Source organism: Leptodactylus fuscus, chromosome 5, assembly GCF_031893055.1.
Source record: "Leptodactylus fuscus isolate aLepFus1 chromosome 5, aLepFus1.hap2, whole genome shotgun sequence".
NCBI classification, from domain to species: Eukaryota; Metazoa; Chordata; class Amphibia; order Anura; family Leptodactylidae; genus Leptodactylus; species Leptodactylus fuscus.
Window position 1 is genome coordinate 210,403,174 of NC_134269.1, and position 22,116 is coordinate 210,425,289.

At 46.3% G+C, this 22,116-nt stretch overlaps 1 protein-coding gene across 1 annotated transcript; it reads right to left on the minus strand.

Annotated features, from left to right (window-relative positions):
- Positions 1-8,494: 8,494 nt before the first annotated feature.
- On the minus strand, positions 8,495-21,681 carry SLC37A3 (solute carrier family 37 member 3). Its single transcript, XM_075275185.1, has 15 exons — positions 21,564-21,681; positions 20,229-20,392; positions 18,730-18,844; positions 18,447-18,539; positions 18,104-18,187; positions 17,188-17,333; positions 16,426-16,522; positions 15,802-15,886; positions 15,531-15,718; positions 13,149-13,290; positions 11,624-11,725; positions 11,190-11,237; positions 10,620-10,771; positions 10,420-10,485; positions 8,495-9,487 (listed from the first exon to the last, which is right to left on the minus strand). Exons 2-15 carry the CDS (start codon positions 20,327-20,329, stop codon positions 9,395-9,397), a joined length of 1,512 nt encoding a protein of 503 aa, XP_075131286.1. The 5' UTR covers positions 20,330-20,392; positions 21,564-21,681; the 3' UTR covers positions 8,495-9,394.
- Positions 21,682-22,116: the final 435 nt, after the last annotated feature.

Consider the following 22,116-nt stretch of genomic DNA (forward strand, 5'->3'; position numbering starts at 1 on the left):
GATAAACCCAAAGAATGGGTGACAACCTCAGGTCATGTGATCAGAATCAGCACTGGACCCTCGGGCTACTCCGCCTCCTCCCTCCACTCTCATTGAGGGGCTATAAAATGGGAGAGGAGGGAGGAGGCGGAGCAACCCGGGGGGCCGATGTGGATTCCGGTCACATGACCCAACTTTAGAACAAGTACCCAACCCCTAAATAAACCCAAAGAAAAAAAAAAAAAGCCTGTGGAGAACCCCTTTAAGAATTTGACTGACAAGGATGGTTTATGGTTAGGGATATACGACAACTTTGGCTGTGACCAAAGATCGCTGCGTCTCCCTGATACTCCTTTCCCAATGTATGGGATTAGAGTCGCATTGTGACCCCGAGGGCGCGGTAACTGCGACTGCTCAATCATTCTCCAGACTAGAAATCGCAACGCGACTCAATGGTAAAAAAGTGATGCAACAGAAGTCGGAGATGCGCAGGGTTAGAAAACTATGGCCACAGCGCCACACCTGTCCATGGATTGTGTCTGGTATTACAGCTGAGCTCCAATGATGAAGAGTTCAGCTGCAATACCACATATAACCAGTAGACAGGGGTGGCGCTATTTTTAGAAAATACAAGCCATGTTTTTCTTATCTTGTACATTGCCGTTAAGCTGTCTTCTTTCTAACTTCTTAAAAAAAATTCTATTCAGCCATTTATTGGTATATCTCTCGCTGGGAAAGCTGGGTGGTAATCAATATGGCTTCCATACTACCCCTCGCGCAGGGAGTCAACCCGCCCAAAATCTCGACTTCTTATATACGCCAAAGCGTCATTTCGTAGGAATAAGGGGTGTAAGGCTGTATAAACCAGGCTGGTCTATCTAAAGAAATCTGGGAAAGCTGGGTGATGACCTATATGAGGAGATATAACAGTGACTATAGTGGCTGTGACTAAGGAGGGGTCATATAGCTTCAAAAGCGTCATCACAGGATGCCATGCTGTGTGGGAATATGGGAAAGCTGGGTGACAACCAATATGGCTGCCCCTATACGCCACAGCACTTGCAACCCAGCTTTCCAAGAATAGACCAGCTTGAGTGAAGTGGATGAAAGTGAAGAATATAGCCAAATATTATATAAGGGAAGGCTTGACTAAAGAGGGTGAAACTTAAGAATACTATGTCACCCAGCTTTCCTAGAGTCCTGAACATTGAATATACCAGACTGAGGTGCAAGATACATTTTATAAACGTCTTCAGACTGCCCCAAGATGTCTTGTTCGGCCCACATAATAACTCCCACATTTATGGCGTCCTGTGGGCAGAGCGCCTCCTGTGTCCACCTGGTCGTGGCGGCCTCTGGTGTCCACTGGGTCATGGCGGCCTCTGGTGTCCTCCTGGTCATGGCAGGCTCTGGTGCCCACCGGGTCATGGCAGCCTCTGGTGCCCACTGGGTCATGGCGGCCTTTGGTGCCCACCGGGTCATGGCATCCTCTGGTGTCCACTGGGTCATGGCGGCCTCTGGTGCCCACCTGGTCATGGCAGCCTCTGGTGTCCTCCTGGTCATGGCAGGCTCTGGTGCCCACCGGGTCATGGCGGCATCTGTTGTCCTCCTGGTCGTGGTGGCCTCTGGTGCCCACTGGGTCATGGCGGCCTCTGGTGCCCACCGGGTCATGGCATCCTCTGGTGCCCACCTGGTCATGGCAGCCTCTGGTGTCCTCCTGGTCATGGCAGCCTCTGGTGTCCTCCTGGTCATGGCAGCCTCTGGTGTCCACCGGGTCATGGCGGCCTCTTGTGCCCACCTGGTCATGGCAGCCTCTGTTGTCCTCCTGGTCATGGCGGCCTCTGGTGTCCTCCTGGTCATGGCGGCCTCTGGTGTCCACCGGGTTATGGCAGCCTCTTGTGCCCACCTGGTCATGGCAGCCTCTGGTGTCCTCCTGGTCATGGCAGGCTCTGGTGCCCACCGGGTCATGGCGGCATCTGTTGTCCTCCTGGTCGTGGTGGCCTCTGGTGCCCACTGGGTCATGGCGGCCTCTGGTGCCCACCGGGTCATGGCATCCTCTGGTGTCCACCTGGTCATGGCAGCCTCTGGTGTCCTCCTGGTCATGGCAGCCTCTGGTGTCCACCGGGTCATGGCGGCCTCTGGTGTCCTCCTGGTCATGGCGGCCTCTGGTGTCCATGTCCTTCAAGCACTTCCACAAACCCTAAGGTTACTGTGGTAAACAAAGCCAAGGGACGGAAGCCATCCATCAGCGGCCTGAAGGGCGGCCTTGTACTCGTCTGTCACCCTGTCTGGGCCTGGGGGTCACAGGGATTTATTTTAGGAAGCTGCACACGGCAGGTCAGGGCGACATCCGCCCTCCTCACACTTAGGATTTGGTTGTGTGTTTGTTTTAGGCCTCTGTTTGGACTGGGCCTCCTTCCATAGAAATCAGAAACTGGTATGACCAGCTAAGTGACCTCAGAAATGGCCGCAGCCGTTCGAAACCCGACGCCAGACCTCACCAGATAGGCCCTGACCGCTCGCCTGACTTGTATGTTTTTACTATGCAACTTTTCTTTGAATTCCTCTGTTGTTCCTCCTGGTAATATCTTTCCTTGTGCAGATTTTTTGAAGACTGGCGTTTTCAAAAATCATGAATCAGGTTTGGTCGCCTGCACACTGCAATCTATATGTGTGTTATAGGAAATCTCTACCACTGGATTGTGTTGTTCCTCTGTTGTTCTACCTGGTAATGTATACATGAATTGGCAGTTTGGTAATACCATTCCTTTTAATGGGGGGAAGGGGGTGAACCAATTTACAACAAGGTCTCAAAAACTGGGCGCACTGGTGTGAGATGCACCCTGCACCATAAATCTCAGCATTGAATGGACAACTTCTGTGTATAGGGACGCAACCTATTGAAATATTGCCAGTCCTCTGTAATTCCTCCTGGAAATATATGCATCACTTAAGAAACAGGCATTACCACTTCTACAGCCAATGGATTGAGTCTGACAATGTCACCACGGGATGGACAATGTTCACGTACAGGGAATCACCCCACTGTAATGGTAATGCCCAGTTACCAGGAGGAGTAACAGAGGAAGGACATAATACAGAGCTCTAAAAACAAAAAAAGATGCTACTGAAAAATTACAACACAAGTATCCCCAAGCATCTTTTCTTAGGACTCAGTATTGTGTCATCTCTCTGTTATTCCTCCTGGTAATGTATATATTAATTCACGATTCTTGCATTCCCTATAACAAGTATTCTGCAGCATCTTTTCTTAGGACTCTGTATTTAAAGGACTATTTATTTCAATAAAATGAAAAGTACCATTCCTCTGTAACTCCTCCTGGCAACATATCAGTTCATTTACAACTGGGCGTTACCATTCTCCTTTTAAATAGGGTGTCCCTGCAGTCTAATGTTGTCAGCACTGGATAGTACCAGGATCAAGGAGAATGGTAATTTTCAGGAGGAATAACAGAAGGACAGGACAACCCAACCTTTTAATAAAATATGTTTGAGAAAACCCATTGCCAATAAAGTACAAATTTTAAGGGTAAGAGCCCCCTACTGAGGAGGGCAACTCCTGTTGTTCTCAGTGACGGCATACATTTCCAGGAGGCGTAACAGAGGAACAATGTAACGCACGGTTCTAAGGAAAGATGCTCCAGAATTGTAACCTAATTGGCTAAAACAGAGATGTCTAGGGGGGCACATCCAGGACCCCATGGCCTGTCAAGGGTTAATACAGTAACACGCGCTGTCATTGGCCGCACCGCCGATCCAGGGCCGATCACATAATGATGAATTATACAATGATAATAGTTTTACATCCCTGTGCGCCCTCTAGTGGTGAAACTGAGGAACTACAGGCACAATAAACTCAATCCTTTGTTCTCCTATGACAATGGTCCAGGTCTGATTCTATAGACGAGGACTGTACGTATAACACACACCTATAGATCATGACCCTGCATTACATGGATGGTAAGAGACGGCCACGGGACAAGCGGAGTATAGAAAATAGATTTTTATTGAACGGGTTGTGAATATTTCATGATTTTCATTCACTTACAGTCATTGTAATAGCAACGAAAGCAATGGCGGCCTGTGGTCAGGGAGGGGCGAGAGTAAAAAGATATAAACATGGCCGAACACGGAGGACGGAACGAGACACTACAGACAATATAGACATTAAACATGGCCGTACATGGCAGATGGAACAAGACACTATAGACAGTAAATATGGCTGACAACGAAGAAATTCCAGCCATAGAAAGATTTTGGTCTATGATCGGAACAGACGGATCAATCCCAATCGATGAGGTGAGCGTTCACCGAAACCCAGCGCATGTAAAATAAAACTAAAATTACAAAAAAAAAAAAAAAAAAGCAGCTTTGCAGAGTCCTATGTTCCTATGTGTCTCCAAAGCCCGTGTAGTCTGACCCTTCAGTCATGTTGTCCTCCTACTAAAAGTGGTTAGTAAGAATTAGGGAACAGATGGAGTGTTAAAGGGGTAGTCCAAGGCTAGGTCATTAGTAGCTGATCGCCGCATGTCCCACACCCGGTTGATCCAGCTGCCAGAACCTGTATACGGTATATTGCTGGAAGCAACTCCGCTCCTATATACCGGAACGGGAGCAGAACAGCAGATCCCCGGAGCCACTGCTGCAGTTCTGATGCGGTGGCTCCAGGGAATATGAACAGAGATACTTCTGTCCATATACTTTGTACACAGCTTCCAGCAGCTGATCGGTGTCGGACCCACACCCATCCGATTAGCTGTATCCAACAGAGAACCCTTTTAAAGATGCTATATTGCTGTCCATGGCAATTTCAGAGTCTACCTCTGTCACTATCACTATGGTACATTCCAGTATAATTTATAGGGTGTGCACACTTTCGCACTATTGTTTCCATTGCACTAATGAATCTAGTTTTGAATAGAAATCTCCCTTTATGTATACAGCTCCTATGCAGGCCAATGTGTCTCCATGGTAACAGACTACACACCAACCTTGTGTAGTCTGAACCCTGCAGTTATATTCAATTTCTCGGTTGGTTAGTGGGGGACTGAGGCCTAACATGAAATTCCAGGGCCCCAATGGAAAATCTGTATCAGGGCCCTGGACTCCTAATAATGGGAGGAGACACCTTATAGGCCCTCCTATGGCTTCTGGGCCCGGTTGTGACTGTACGCTCAAGTGACACCCCTGTTGGGGAATCGGGAAAGGCGAAAAATGAAATAACACCCATACTCACCCGTCCACAGTGCTCCGGTGTCCTACAACGCCATGCGGTTTTTTCAACATTCATGACCACTGACGACAATGGGCGGCCTCAGCTAAGGACACTGGACATCACTTTTCGACGTCATTGGTCACAGGCAGTAGGGACATCTTCTGGAAAAGACCCGGGGGTGTTATGGGACACCAGAGGACCCGGGACAGGCGAGTATGGCATTTTTATTCACCTTTCCGGGCCTCCTGCCGCAATACTAAAATATCCTGGACAATCCCTTTAAGGTTACCTGAACTGCCCGGACAACCCCTTTAATAATAGAATTGGTAACCCCGCCCTCCCATGTACACAGCACAGGCTGAAAATTGACAGGAAGTGTTAACCGAGGAAAACAGCAATATTTTACTTTTTTTTTTTTTTTTAATATAGAAAATGGTGAGAAAAAAAATATAAAAAAAAAAAAAATATTGAAAATTTAATAAAATAGTCGATTTATACAACTGGTAATTTTCTGACTTTCCCTTTAATGAAACACACTTAGAAATCGTAGACACTTTAAGCAAACAATAGAAATGACGTATAAAAAGCGTAAAAAGATTCTTTACAATTTTACCGCGTCACAGACGCTTCTCCGCGTTCCGGACAAGTCTGTAAACCGGACAATGTCAGTTCACTGAGGTATAATACACAGCAGACATGATAGGAGAGATCGATACAGGTCGCACATAGCGACCAATCAAAGTGCAGCTTTCATGCTCTACATGTCTCTGGGAAAATGAAAGCTGTGCTGTGATTGGTTGCCGTGAGGAACAAAGTTTTAGGCCTAGATATTTTTCGTAAATCTACCCCCGACTATACAATTATAAGGAGAGCAGAAGTCACCACATTAATGAGGTGCGGGACCCCTCCTAATAAGTGGGGGTCCTGTTCCTCATTTTAATCGAAATTAAAGGCGTTTAGAGCAACCAGTGGGGTGGCCGGGGAAAAATCTAAAAAAAATTTTTTTAAAAAAGCATAATCACCTGTTTCTGGTGATCTGTTGCCCACTGCTGGCCCCCTTTCGTTGCGTGCCAGGGCCGCAGTGCCTGTAGTCCTGAGCCTCACATATTGGAGATGGACCAGTGACATCACTCACCTATAGGAACGGTTCCTCACCGATCAGTGATTGGTCATGTGAGGCTAAAAACTTTCGGGTGACATCAGCGGGCAATAGAGCACCAGGGACAGAAAGTGATGTTTTTGGATTTTTTTAAAAATGTTCTTTCTTTTACATCCCCCTTTGGCCGCTTCATGGACTGCTCCAAATCTTGGACATCCTTTTAATGGGATGAATTTTTCTTGGTTTTATCCAAATCCCAGTCCTTTCAATGGGGCAACATCGTACCTATTCACTCCACACCCCGATATTTCTCAACATACTTTGGGGTGTTCCGGCTGCTGAAATTTGTATACCTTAGAGGTGTATATATGTATATACACACCATATACATACCAGGAAAAGTGCTTGACTATGTCCTACCAAGTGTAGGCCCTCAGGGGCGGAACATGAAGGAAACCATGCCCCGCCCCCACTGAACCTGCATTAAACCTATCAGTATAATTTTTGCCTGGAGTGTTAGTATAAGGCTAAGTTCACATCTGCCTTTTTATTTCCAGTTTTTTTGTTTCATCATAGTAGCGGAGTATTCCTCATAGGATGGACAACAATATTGCCCGTGGACCCCATTGACTTATAAGAGGGGTCCGTCTAGGTTTTGTCATTTCACAATAACCATGATGATACCTGTGATACAGATCGGCCCGTAGCAGCAATCTACCCCTGTAATGCGCCTTAAATTTTTTAATTTTTTTTAAAATCATCAACAAAAAAAAAATTCAAAAACGGAAAAACCCCAAAAACAAAAGACCCCACAAAAACATTCCTTTGTATAACGGAAGACAGTGATGGTCTATATTCCCTTTAGCTGCACACTATACAGTATACAGACTGACATCACTGTATACGTGCACCTTCCCAAAAGTCGACCATAGGCAAAACAAAAATGTCATACAAAACGGCCCAGGCGTCTGCAATATATCAAGCAGAGGTACCAGCGTTGTGCAAATGATAACCTACCGATATTTCAAGTCTACAGTCAGTTTTACAGTCTTGACGAGATGCAAAGTGCTTACTTACAAAAACCTCGACTTTCCTGTGCAGAATGAACAAAAACAGAGACAAAAAACCCCCCAAAAAGTTTGCCCAAATTTGTAGATTGTAAAGCTATGATTTGTGATGTGCAATAGGTAAGGAAGAGAAAGCATGGCGGAATAACGCTAAAGGGTAAGTAACGTCTATAAAACATTTGGTACGGCAGAAGTTTAGATAGGTGAGGGTTCAAGTGACGAGACCCCCATCGACTGCTAAAACGAGGGGCAGAAATGCTTAAAGGGGGTCAGTCACGAGAACCTAGGCCCGCAGATAGACTAGGGTCACCCGAATCAAATGGTGGTTTCCCCTTGTGAATTGCTGCCTCCATTGCTGAGATATCGCTGTTTTAGTCAATAAGTAATAGCTCTATGGAGTAATGGCGGCGCCCAAGAGCTCATTTGCATATGGAGAAAAAGTCGATATCTCGGCACCAGAGACAACGATACACGTGGGGACAACACTGTTTGACTCAGGGGACCATAACCTATCTGTGGGGATGGATTGATAGGCTACGGTCTGGTGACATTCCCTTTAAAGGGATTCTACCATTAAAAACCTTTTTTCTGTGGCTAACACGTCAGAATAGCCTTTAGAAAGGCTATTCGTCTCCTACCTTTAGATGGGATCTCTGCCGCGCCGTTCCTTAGTAATACCGTTTTTTACCGGTATGTAAATTAGTTCTGTAGCAGCGATGGGGGCGGGCCCCAGTGCTGAAAATGCGATGAGGGCGTCCCCACCACTGCCCGAGAACAGGATCCTGCGCCGCCTCTATCTTCTGCTGGATCCTCCCCTTCTTTCTTCAGCAGCATCACCTCTGTCGGCTCTTACACTAGTAGAGCAGACTGCGCATGCTCGCAATTGCGGCCTCGGAACTATGGTACTACTACTAGTGTAAGAGCCGACAGAGGTGACGCTGCTGAAGAAAGAAGGGGAGGATCCAGCAGAAGATAGAGGCGGCGCAGGATCTTGTTCTCGAGTAGCGGTGGGGACGCCCTCATTGCATTTTCAGCGCTGGGGCCCGCCCCCATCGCTGCCAGAGAAGTAATTTACATACCGGTAAAAAACGGTATTACTAAGGAACATCTAAAGGTAGGAGACGAATAGCCTTTCTAAAGGCTATTCCGACGTGTTAGCCACAGAAAAAAGATTTTTAATGGTAGAATCCCTTTAAATGGCCTCTGTGCCTATGTGATCCAGTGCAACTGGGTCCTTAACTCTGCTGTACAAGGAAAGAACTAGGTTGAGCACCATCGGTGAGAATCCCTGCACACGTGCCCACGGCCAATCAAAACTTCTGACGTGTAAAACGTTTTGTAAAAGATTCGTCTCCCTTTAAGAAGGACAAGCTCTTAAAGGGTCACTTAAACCTATCGCGCTCAGTCCAGCAGACCAACATCAGATCCCCATAATTGTACAAGAGGTAAACACACAAAGCGGCAGCAAGAATTTTTTTCTTCCAAAAACAAAAACCATAAAATTGTCAGTAAAAATGAGAACTCCCTCAAGAGTCAAATTTCAATTTTGTAACATTCAGAAATTTGTTTTTCTAAAAAAATTTGATTACATTTTTTTTTCATCTCCAGGCTCCAAAATTTTTGGTTTTACGTCTACGTCGCCCAGAGGTGGTTTGTATGTTGTTCTGTATGTAGTGTATTGCGCCCCCTACCGAAACTAGGTCCATGAACATTCAGATACAGGCGTAATAACCGGAGATCAACTGACCCAATGATCCTTCTGATCCAGAGACCTCAAGGCAGCGAGGTGGAGGAAAAAAATAGAACAAAAAAAAAAAAAAATTAAATAAAAAAATAAAAAATAAAAATTGGACTGCTTCAACTTGATTCAAGAAATTGCTTCCCAAACTGACAAAAATAATCCGCAATTTTTGCCCCTCCTGCTTTTACTTTCTTCGGGTTTAGACTTCACCTTCTTCTTAAGGACTCTGGTCGTCATTTGTAAGTACTAATATTAGTCATTGACAGTAATTGTCACCCAGCCAGCCGAGACATCCGCCTGTTCCTCCACGATGGTCTCACCTCGCGGACAATGAGAGGAATGATGAAGAGGATGGTCAAAATAGTCTGTGGACAATACAAAAGTATACATTTGGATCATTCGTATAAATCCATTCTTACAACCCTGGCCAACCATGTAGGAGTGGATGCCTGCAGTCAGTGGGCTATGTCCCAAAATCTGTTACACTAAAGGGAAACTTTCCCCACCTCCATCACGTTGCATCCTTTAATAGCCTCCGCTCCACTGATTCCAGCGTATTTGGAATTTTTTCTCTAGCCCTCACTGTTCCTGAGTAATCAGTGCTTTCAGTTTTGGTGCCTGATATGTTAACTAGACTCCCTAATTGCAAGTGGGTGGTGTCAGGCAGAAGCAAGCAATTGAGCCTCATTCTAAATTCACACATTCTCTGCCTCTGATTGAACAGTGTCAGAGAGCTCCGAGTCCCACGCCTTGCCTGAAACCACCCACTTAACATTAGGGAGTCTAGTTGACATGTCCGGCATCAAAAATAACACCACTGATTGCTCAGGAATGGTGGGGGTTAGAGAAAAAATTCCAACTACGCCAGAATCAGTGGAATGGCACCTATTAAAGGATGGCAAGACATGGAGTTGGTAGAAGTGGTGAAAGGTCCTGTTGAGCTTAACTTGGGAAATTTTTTCAAAAACATAATAAAATTCCGTAAAATAAATTTCTAGTTCTATAAAAATTTAGCAGATAATATAGAGCTTAAGGATAGTCTGGTGTACAATGTTTTTTTTTTAGAGAATTCTTAGGAGGTAACAGAAGAGGGTCCCTCCTCTCAGTCTGGAGGACCCAATACGTCCATACACAGCATGGACAAGTTATTGATTTTAATGGACACCATGTAATGCTTCCTTTATCCTGAGGAGGCGCTGTAGGAGAATGTAATACTTAATGCCGATGGTTGGGGGTTTATTTTCAAACAAAAACATAAAATATGAGAAGGAAATAACTTAATACACCATCTTCTTACCATAAGGATGAAGAAATAGAAGACCCACATCCAGCCCAGGCCGCCTTGTATCACGGACACCAGGACCTGCAAGAGTGGACAGTCAAAACAAGCACAGACCATGTGACCAATATATATGATAAAAAAAAAACAAAAAAAACAACCAGACCAATCCGGCTGGTTATAACAAATATATATTCTGATTCGTGCTCTCTATATACCTGGCCCAAAGCGGCTCCAACACTGCCGGTTCCGTCCACAATGCCGGTGACCGTGGCCAGAGCCTCGCTGCTGCCTCTCACCATCTCCTGGCGTCCCAGATCCGCAGAGATTGCCGAACTGATCATGTTTGAGGGACCCCCGATGAAAAACCCTACAAACAAATATACACTTAATGGCCTGGACACTGCATGTACTGCCAACAGCGATGGTCTCCTGTTAGGAAACTACAACTCCCAGCATGCCCTGACAGGGATTTCTGACTTAAAGGGGTTTTCCAGGAGAAGGTCACACGTTTTACCAAGTAAAGTGTAAAGTTGGAAACCCCTTTAATGAACGATCAGGTGTCTCCCTCTCTGGAGGACCCATCCTGTCCTGTATTACACAGACAATCCATTAATTTGAATGGACAATGTGTAATACTTCATTTCACCAGTGGTGTCACTGCAGCGAAATTGAACACTTACTGTCCCAAGCTAACTTGCAGTACCTGAGGCACATTCAGTCATATCGCCCCCTACAGGTGAGAAGGTTAAAAGCGAATATAGGATTAGGTCATGGAGACATCATACCTGTGATAGCCATGAGGACGGCGTTGATCGGTTTATTGTTTGGAGATCCTGCGAAACGGAAAAACAAACCAGGAATTAAATCTGATACAAGTGCCAAATAATAGAAATATTCACATATAGAACCGATAGAAGATGGCACGAACAACGCTCCAGACGATAAAGAGATACACAGTGTGAACATGGTATGACCCCGGTCACTAATGGGTTAAGCCACAACACAAGTGAAAGGGTTCACATACTTCTCCCCCAAATCGGATGACAACAATTCCTAATGTCATGAGAAACCACAAGCACAGCAATAGCGGCATCGACTTCCCCTTTCTCATGAGAACACACACACAGATACGGACTCAGATTACACCATTATAACCAGTGAGTCCCAGTGATACCAGTACAGTCGTGTTACTGGTGAGCCGAGGCGCGGCAGAACTCACGGCTGTATCCGAACAGGGAGCCCACGGCGAGCAGCAGACTGATGGCCAGGACGGGGGACCTCTTCTTCATGATGTCAGAGATAAATCCTTGGATAGTGCCACCTACAGGAGGACAGAGAAAGAAAAACAGAGTATTTAGGAGGCTTGTGGAGGAAAAGGAAGACATATATGCTGGGATAGCACCACCTACAGGAGGACAGAGAAAGAAAAACAGGGTATTTAGGAGGCTTGTGGAGGAAAAGGAAGACATATATGCTGGGATAGCACCACCTACAGGAGGACAGAGAAAGAAAAACAGGGTATTTAGGAGGCTTGTGGAGGTAAAGGAAGACATATATGCTGGGATAGCGCCACCTATAGGAGAACAGAGAATGAAAAACGGCATTTAGGAGGCTTGTGGAGGTAAAGGAAGATATATATGCTGGGATAGCGCCACCTACAGGAGGACAGAGACTGAAAAACAGGGTATTTAGGAGGCTTGTGGGGGTAAAGGAAGATATATATGCTGGGATAGCGCCAACTATAGGAGAACACAGAATGAAAAACGGCATTTAGGAGGCTTGTGGAGGTAAAGGAAGACATATATGCTGGGATAGCGCCACCTATAGGAGAACAGAGAATGAAAAACAGGGCATTTAGGAGGCTTGTGGAGGTAAAGGAAGACATATGTTGGGATAGCGCCACCTACGGGAGGACAGAGAAAGAAAAACAGGGTATTTAGGAGGCTTGTGGAGGTAAAGGAAGACATATATGCTGGGATAGCGCCACCTATAGGAGAACAGAGAATGAAAAACGGCATTTAGGAGGCTTGTGGAGGTAAAGGAAGATATATATGCTGGGATAGCGCCACCTACAGGAGGACAGAGACTGAAAAACAGGGTATTTAGGAGGCTTGTGGGGGTAAAGGAAGATATATATACTGGGATAGCGCCACCTATAGGAGAACACAGAATGAAAAACAGGGCATTTAGGAGGCTTGTGGAGGTAAAGGAAGACATATATGCTGGGATAGCGCCACCTATAGGAGGACAAAGAATAAAAAGCAGGCCATATAGGAAGCTTGTGGAGGTAAAGAAAGAGATAAATCCTTGGATAGTGCCACCTACAGGAGGACCCTACAGACTGATGGCCTATCTTAAAGGGGTTTCTAACCCTAAAAGCATATTTCATACTGGTGACCTCTACACACAATAAGCTATCAGTGTCTACTTGGTGGTGGTCTGACACCTGGGCCCCAGGCAGATCAGCTGATCCAGCTGCCTCCGGCACTGGAAGATACTGCAGTAGACGGGGAGCGCATGCAGTTTGCTCTTATCCAAGTAACAGGTGCAGAGCTGCAGTTCCCTGGTGCTACCACCATACAGTGGATGGAGCTGTAGCCCTTTACGTGAAGACATCACAGCACTTGCACCCATGAGATCAGCACGACAGGTTTACGGGTCATGTGTCCCAAAGGGGTTAACTGGCCAAATGTCCGCCCGGCCGAATGCCCACTACAGACCATACGCCATACATACAGACTCACCTATGATCCCTCCTATGTCGTACCAGATAGACAGCTGGTCGGCCTCGGCCTCCTTCCAGTGGAAGTTGATGCTCAGGTAGAAGGGCAGCCAGAAGAAGAAGGAATAGTTGACCAACTTCAGACAGGCGTAGGCCAGAGAGTACTGCCGAAGACATGGGGGAACGGGCATTACACAACATATATAGACAGCAAGAAGAAGACCCAGAGTCTGGGACCAGCCCTATACAAAGTCATTAGCATAGACATCACTTAAAGGGATAGTCTAGAAATAGAAAAAAAAAAAGGATCCAGAAACAGCGCCATCCTTGACTGCAGGATGTGTCTGGAACTGCAGCTCATCTCTAGTTGAATGACCTAAAACAGTGACCATTAAATCTGCCATTATGGGTCTCATACAGGTTGTCACTTAGCTTTCCCAGAGTCCTGAAAGGCAAATATGTCAATGTATACAAAGTATAGGAGCAGAGGCTGCACGGCTGAATACACAAGCAAATCTGCAGTTCTGGATCTAGGAAAGCTGGGTGATGGCTCTAGTGGGGGCTATAATACGGAGCCATGTGTGTGGATATCATAGGGAGAAGTGCCAACTATAAGGCAAAACAATCCTCCATACTAGTAGTATAGCCTGCGGTACATTCATAGGAACCAGGCTCATTTCTGCCACCTCCTGGTCACTGAATGAACACAGGGAGAAACAGGAATGAACAGGTAATACTAAATACAGCTAGAAGGCCAATGGTGACCATTACTGTACATGTATAGGGATCTGGCCCTGTGTATGAGGACAACCCGACTGTCCCCGACATCTCCTGCCATAAACAAAGGTTAGACGCCGTCCCATCTCATCCCTTATTTACATACGGGAAGGCGTTTATGGGGAGACTGAGAACATCCAGCTATAAACCCTGGTATACATATAGATTTATTCTACAGAGAAAATGTAGTCACTGTGTACATACATTACATTTCTTATCCTGTATTATACTCCAGAGCTGCGCTCACTATTCTGCTGGTACAGTCACTGTGTACATACATTACATTATTTATCCTGTATTATACTCCAGAGCTGCGCTCACTATTCTGCTGGTGCAGTCACTGTGTACATACATTACATTTCTTATCCTGTATTATACTCCAGAGCTGCGCTCACTATTCTGCTGGTGCAGTCACTGTGTACATACATTACATTACTTATCCTGTATTATACTCCAGAGCTGCGCTCACTATTCTGCTGGTGCAGTCACTGTGTACATACATTACATTATTTATCCTGTATTATACTCCAGAGCTGCGCTCACTATTCTGCTGGTGCAGTCACTGTGTACATACATTACTTATCCTGTATTATACTCCAGAGCTGCGCTCACTATTCTGCTGGTACAGTCACTGTGTACATACATTACATTACTTATCCTGTATTATACTCCAGAGCTGCGCTCACTATTCTGCTGGTGCAGTCACTGTGTACATACATTACATTATTTATCCTGTATTATACTCCAGAGCTGCACTCACTATTCTGCAGGTACAGTCACTGTGTACATACATTACATTTCTTATCCTGTATTATACTCCAGAGCTGCGCTCACTATTCTGCTGGTGCAGTCACTGTGTACATACATTACATTTCTTATCCTGTATTATACTCCAGAGCTGCGCTCACTATTCTGCTGGTACAGTCACTGTGTACATACATTACATTATTTATCCTGTATTATACTCCAGAGCTGCGCTCACTATTCTGCTGGTGCAGTCACTGTGTACATACATTACTTATCCTGTATTATACTCCAGAGCTGCGCTCACTATTCTGCTGGTGCAGTCACTGTGTACATACATTACATTACTTATCCTGTATTATACTCCAGAACTGCGCTCACTATTCTGCTGGTGCAGTCACTGTGTACATATATTACATTACTTATCCTGTATTATACTCCAGAGCTGCGCTCACTATTCTGCTGGTACAGTCACTGTGTACATACATTACATTACTTATCCTGTATTATACTCCAGAGCTGCGCTCACTATTCTGCTGGTACAGTCACTGTGTACATACATTACATTACTTATCCTGTATTATACTCCAGAGCTGCGCTCACTATTCTGCTGGTGCAGTCACTGTGTACATACATTACATTACTTATCCTGTATTATACTCCAGAGCTGCACTCACTATTCTGCTGGTGCAGTCACTGTGTACATACATTACATTACTTATCCTGTATTATACTCCAGAGCTGTGCTCACTATTCTGCTGGTACAGTCACTGTGTATATACATTACTTACCCTGTACTGATCCTGGGTTACATCCTGTATTATACTCCAGAGCTGCGCTCATTATTCTGCTGGCACAGTCACATGTAACTATTAACCCTTACCAGTAATACTCCAGGCAGGCAGCAGGCCTGTATAAAGCCGATGGCTTTGGTCTCACTGTCAGTTTCAGGAGCTTGTATGGAATAACTTGACTCGCTGTCGCCCTCAGTCTCCTCACTGATCAGCGGTCGGTTCGCCTCCTCCTCCTGCTCTGCGCTTTCACTATCTTCCTCCCCAGCATCAGGCAGACCTGTGAGTACAATGACATGATGGATAACACCATCACACACAGTAACGCCTCCTCCGACCACCAGGACTACTTCGCCAACTTACCCAGCTCTTTTGGTGTTGTCACCAGACCAAAGAAGATAATCAACCCGCCGGCAAACTGGACGGAGGCCGTCACCAGGAAGGCGTACTGAGGAGACACACACCACAAGATTGTGACTTAGAGACCTCCCGGGGTCAACATTTTCTGCTAACCTGCCCCATAGATAAGCAGTCACTGAGATTTATGGCTGCCACTTTACCCCTGCACCACACTACAACTTCCACACGTATTATAACACTCCCACTGGGGAAGAGCCCTCACTTAAAGGGGTATTCTAGGTCGAACATGTGTACTACTGGTCTAAGAGGGCGCTGGATATAGCTGACCCCCATCAGTCTGTAACAGTCCTATGGAGATGAATGGAGTGGCTGCGCAAATGTGACCAGCTGCTCCATTCATAAGTGTGTGTGGGGGGGGGGGGGGGGGGGGCAAGGGACCCCAATTCATTGATTGCTGTGGATCCCAGCAGTCCCCTATATAGTGGATAACGTAAAATGACCAGAATACCCCTTTAAGTTTATGGCTGCAAGATCCTAACCATCCAGTGGTGGCGCCAAACTGTTGTACCCATTTACTGCTGCCTCTCCATATATAATCCAGAACCTATACAGTATACATGTGAGTACCTCGTAGCCATATTGCAGGACAGATGATGCAAGGAAGGCCCCCAAAATATTTCCAACAGAAGCGCAGGCGCTCCACAATCCGAACACCACGCCTCGCCTGGATGAGAAGGAAAAAACATGAACAATTAAGGAAACCATCCCCTCCTCATTCAGTAGTGGGACCCCCAGTGATCACCAAAACAGGGACCCACCAGAGCGTTCCACATGAATGGAGCAGCAGTGTGTAGGCATGGTCACTGTTTGCCAGTACAATAGCGCCCCCATAGGAGTAAATGGAACAGTAGTCACGTGTGTAGACCACCGCACCATTCACATGGGGCACCTAGGAAGAAGTTGCAGGTCCCCATCCCTCTGATTGTATGGGGGGGGGGGGGGGGGGGGGTCACAGTGGTTGGACCACAAGAATTCAGATACTTATGCCCTACACTGTGCCCAGAGGTTAAGGGTCAATAGAGAGGAAAAACCATTTAATGGGGTCACATGCTGGGACCGCCACGGTGTCAAGAATTTTATCTCTTGGTCAAAGAGAGTCGTCTACCACTCTGGAGGACCCGTCCCTGTCCTGTATTATACAGACAACCCATTGATGTGAATGGACACTGTGTAATACTCAATTTCCCCTGTGGGGGTACTGCAGGGAAACTGAACACTTCCTGCTAAGTTTTCCACAGATTACAGCAGATCACTGAGGACACTTTATGATGGGGGACCCTTCTAACAAACAGAGAAACCATTAACCGCCAAACTAGGGGAAATGCTTACCCTGACTTCCCGAACCAGTTCCCCATGACGGCCACCACACAGGGCCACCCTGTCGACTGCAGAAGCCCATTAACCACCCAGAGGACACAGTAGAGGATCTTGTTGTAGAAGTGAAGCCATTCAGTGACCGTACCGAACACGAACATCTGGAAGAGACAAAGGAGAAACCGGTCACATGGCAGGTCGGGGGACAACAATCGGGCAATCGCTGGCCATACAATTCCCTAATGTAGCAGTCACTTAGGATTCAAGTTAGTGTTGAGCTGTCAGATGGATGACACAAGTGACTGAGATTTCGCAATATGTTGGGAAATCTTGTGACAAACAGGATCCTTCTCCTTTTAGAAGGAGGAGAAACTGATCATGTGACCTCTGGGAATGTCTTCCAAGGTATGGCCGCCCTACCTGCCCCGTAATATAAAGAATGACTCTCACTATGGAGGACCCCCTTTCCCCTCTGGGGCTTGGATTGCAGATTGGGATTGGAGAGGCTCACATAACCCCAGTGATTGCTGGTAATGGAACTGGTGACATAAGAGAGTGATGTCACTGATCCCTCACCTGTGACCACTGAGGCCAGACACTCGCCAACCCGGCAAGTCCCAGTGCAGGAGGGAAAAGGGGACCGGGACTGTAAGCGAAGCACCAGGGAATAATAAGAAACTCACCTTTCCTATGGATCATCAGTATTTAAGTCAGAGAAAACCATTTGAAATTGAAAGCTGCAGTACCTCACCCAGCTACTAGTCAATAGTGGCGCTGTTCTTGAATTAAGCTTATATTCTGTTTACACAGTTTTCTACACGTAGCCTGGCTCTGATCGTAGATAGAAGTCTTGGAAAACGCGCCGACCTTGTGCAGCCATGTCTTACAGATAACATATCACAGAGATTACAGTAAAGCAAACATGGCGTACCGTAACTGCAGACGAGCACATGCCAAAAGTAAGGACGTAGCGCATGTTTAGCCGGTCACCGATGATCCCGCTGATGAAGAGACCCTGCGTCCAGATAAAAAATACATGAATACAAAAAACATCACAAAAAAATCCCCCCAAAACTAGTATTATTTTCAACCTGGTCTCCTCCACTGATGTCAATGGACATTGTGTAATACTTCACTTACCCTCTGGAGGCGCTGCAGGTAAATTGCACACTAGTTTTCCCTCCAGATTATCAGGGATCCCAGTAATGGGGCACTCAGTAATCTAGGGGGGACAGCCCACTCCCTAATGGGTGTAACCTTTGGGGGCAACTCACCACTGCATACGCAAAGAGGAAAATGGTGTCCAGTAACCCCAGGAAGATGGTGGCCGACTCATGGTCCGGAAAGAGAGTATTCTCATTCCAGGTCTGAAACGGTAAAAAAAACCAAAACGAAATCCATGCAATTTTTAATTTTTTTTTTACATGTCTATGGCAAATGTCCAAATCTATACAACTCCCCCCCAAATTGCTGCTTCACCCCTATCAAATCGGGCATGTTCCACTGGACCTTGAAGGAAGGGGGGACTGCCGGACACGTCCTGAATATTGGTCTTACCGAGTTTGGGTCCACAATATACACGGAGGTGTTCAGATCGGACGGGGTCCACTGGTTACTTATGCTGACCTTCACGTTACTGAACGCCTTCCTGGATGCGTGGAGCAAAGCGTAGCTGGGGAGGCAAAAACAGAGGCGCAAATAAGAGCTAAGATTGGGAGGGCAGAGGGTCGGCGCCATCTACAGACTGGAATATGAAATATACCAGAAAACGCCTTCATCTGGCATTACTAGAACTAGACAGGAGCCGGATTATTAGATATTGCTTTGCTTGATTTTTGCAGGACGACCTTTATTTTTCAATGACGCCATTTAAAGACACATCATTTATTTACTGAGTTTAATTAAAGGGGTTTCCTTCCCTATCAGACTGATGATCTTTCCTTAGGATAGCTCAAAGATAGTCAGCGGTGTGACACCTTCGACCCCTACCGATCATTCAGCAGGCTCTTCACTGCTTATCAAAAACAGCGCCATACATTATATAGTGGCTATTTTTGATATTACAGCTCATCCCTTTCATTTGAATGGGATCGAGTTACAAAAAGGTCACATGATCAATGGACGTGATGTCACTGGCAGCTGTCACTTCAGACAGCTGATCAGCGGGGTCCGGCAATACCAAATGTGTATATATATTTATATAGCAGTGTGAGGGCTTGTTTTTTGCAGGTCGAGATGTAATTTTTGTTGGTACTTTTTTTATTCCCCCTCATTCTACTAGGGGGCTCCACTTCTATAATACAGAGCAGTACTTTTGTATTAGGCCTGTCAGTGTGACCAGCAGCCCACTACAAGCAGGGCCTAATAGGCATACGGACATGGCAGACTCGGGAGCCACTATAGATGTCTACAGCGACCAGAATGATCACATCGAGGGGATGAGGGTTACACATGAAGTCCCCTCCAATACTTGGAAGTCACTTGACAGTCAGCTCCATGTTTAATATGGCCGATCATGTGACCAGCATCCTGCCGGCTCCTATATATAAACCTGTAATTCAGGTCAGATGGAACAAGCGAGTCCGGGATGTCGGCCAAGAGATGTCCTATTATTACATTACAAGATACACGGTTATTGATATTCTACAGCGCCCATCAGGTATAGACGCGTGCATAAAACCAAAGCAAAAAAACAACATTATATTGAGAAAATCTGTTAATCTGACATTCAATAATCCAGACTATTTGATCATACGTGGTCTATCAGGTGTCACATTATACGGCTTTTGCATCTGTCAGCAAAGGAACTACCAAGAGGTTTGGTTATTTTTAAAATCGTGCTTTCCCGTTCCTCTGTTACTCCTCCTGGATGTGCATCAATATGGACGGCACCATTCCCTTGGTCCCCGAATACTCTTAGACTCTCCCTATTGCATAAGGAAACACCTTAGTGAACGGAGTATAGTAATACCTAGCACTAAGTGTATTCATCGGCTTCCAGGAGGAGTAACAGAGGAACAACACAGCACAGGGTACTAGAAAACGAGGTCACCCACCTAAAAAACGTGAGCAGGAAGACCACCAGGTGGTGATGGGTGTACTGTGCAAAGAACCCCTGACAGGCGGCTGCTCGGCGGGGCGACCCCGGGAAGTCCATGGCCGCAGATCTTCACAAGTCAGGACTCAAATGAGATCCTTCATCAGGTTCGGTTTGTTGTTCCTGAGGTTACAAGACAGAAACAGAGACGTTCATCAAAAAATAAAAAAAATCCTTCCAATAATTTCCATTTGGGGCTTCCTATTGGACATCCATTGAAGGGGCAGGGTTACAAATACATTACTACGTGGACCCCTTTCCAAACCTTAAAGGACCCCCCCCCCCAAGCCTGTTCTGAATCTTAAAGGAGTGTTCCTAAAATAATTTACGTCACATGTCTACAGGGATGGAAGGGGGTCCCTAAAAGGACAGGAGGGTTACCTAGGCAAGCGTAGGACACCCGCTATCTTAAGACATGGCCACCGGCACAGTGACAGGTCACACTGACCACCGACTGTCTAAAGACCTTGTGCTGCAAAGTAATACGGCGACGGGAGTAGCGCTGTCCTAACGCAGCGGTCTGTGGGGGTCTCGGGTGTCGGATATATTGATAACCTAACCTACGGATAAGAAAACCGAACAAATGGCGATTTGCCTCGGAAGAAGTGACGGCCGCTGCCGCATGCATTGTAGTAAATTATTCTATTCTTTAGACCCCAGGGTATAATCATGGAGTCCAAGGGGAGGTGACAAAATAAATAAAAACCATCTACACCCCCTTCCCTCACCTCTTTTGGGCCTCCTCGCGGTGTTTGGCGTTCTCCTGGTGACATCATACACCCGGGGTCACCGTGCAGACCTGTGATTGGTCCTCAGCGGTGACCCTGGGCACATGACGTCCCCGAGGAGACAGAGCGAGGGTGCCCGAACCAGAAACCCGAATATTGGTAGGTTCGCCCATCTCTAGTGCCTGGTCCTGACCGGCGCTGTACCCGTATCGTACCCCGGTCCGTCAGATTTCGACACAGTGCCGTAACCATATGCCATGAATAACTAACTATGTTGACACAAGGGGGCGCTATCCCATAATAAGTCAGTATATAAAGGAATTGCTATACATGCGGTTCCCCTATAGGTTAATATGGCCGTACCCCTTTAAAAACCCCTTTAAATGATGAGAATGGCCATTATTGTAGGACTGGGGCACAGGTTCATATTGAGGAGATGCAACTGGGGCAATGTCTCATGGGAAAAAAGTATGCAAATGAGCTCAGTTTCCTTATGGAAAGCTCCTTTGCATACAATATTGCTAATTCTAATTGGTCCTCGTGTGTACCCGTAGGGGGCGCCCTACCTGGAGCTTCTCCCACCTCCCGGACAGTCCTCCGGTCGCGCACACCGCCGCTCCTTCCCCCTGGACTCGGCTCATCTAGGAGACCCGGCAGCTGAGGACGTCAACACTAGAGCGATGCCCCGATCACGTGATACTCCACCCCCGCGCGGAGCACGCCGGGAGCTGTAGTCTCTAACCTCCACATGGGCGGGGTCTAGAGTCCGGAATACAGAACGGCCTGGACGGTGTGCGGCGGTGACCAAACTAGTAATAAAGGCAAAAGTAATATTTTTCTATATTGTGAACGGTCATTCATATCCCTAGTCATGAAATATTAAAGGGGAAGTAGACTTATAGTTTCCTGTATGTGACGTAGAAAGGAATTTCCGCATCATTTCATGTTTTATTCGAAATAACATACCTCCCAACTTTTGAAGAACGGAAAGAGGGATAAATTTAGCCCCGCCCACTTTTATGTTGACTCCGCCCACTCGTTAATTTTTTATGTGCCCGCACACAGTATATTCCTACAGTCACCCGCACATTATATGTCCCCCCTCTATCTCTCCCCCAG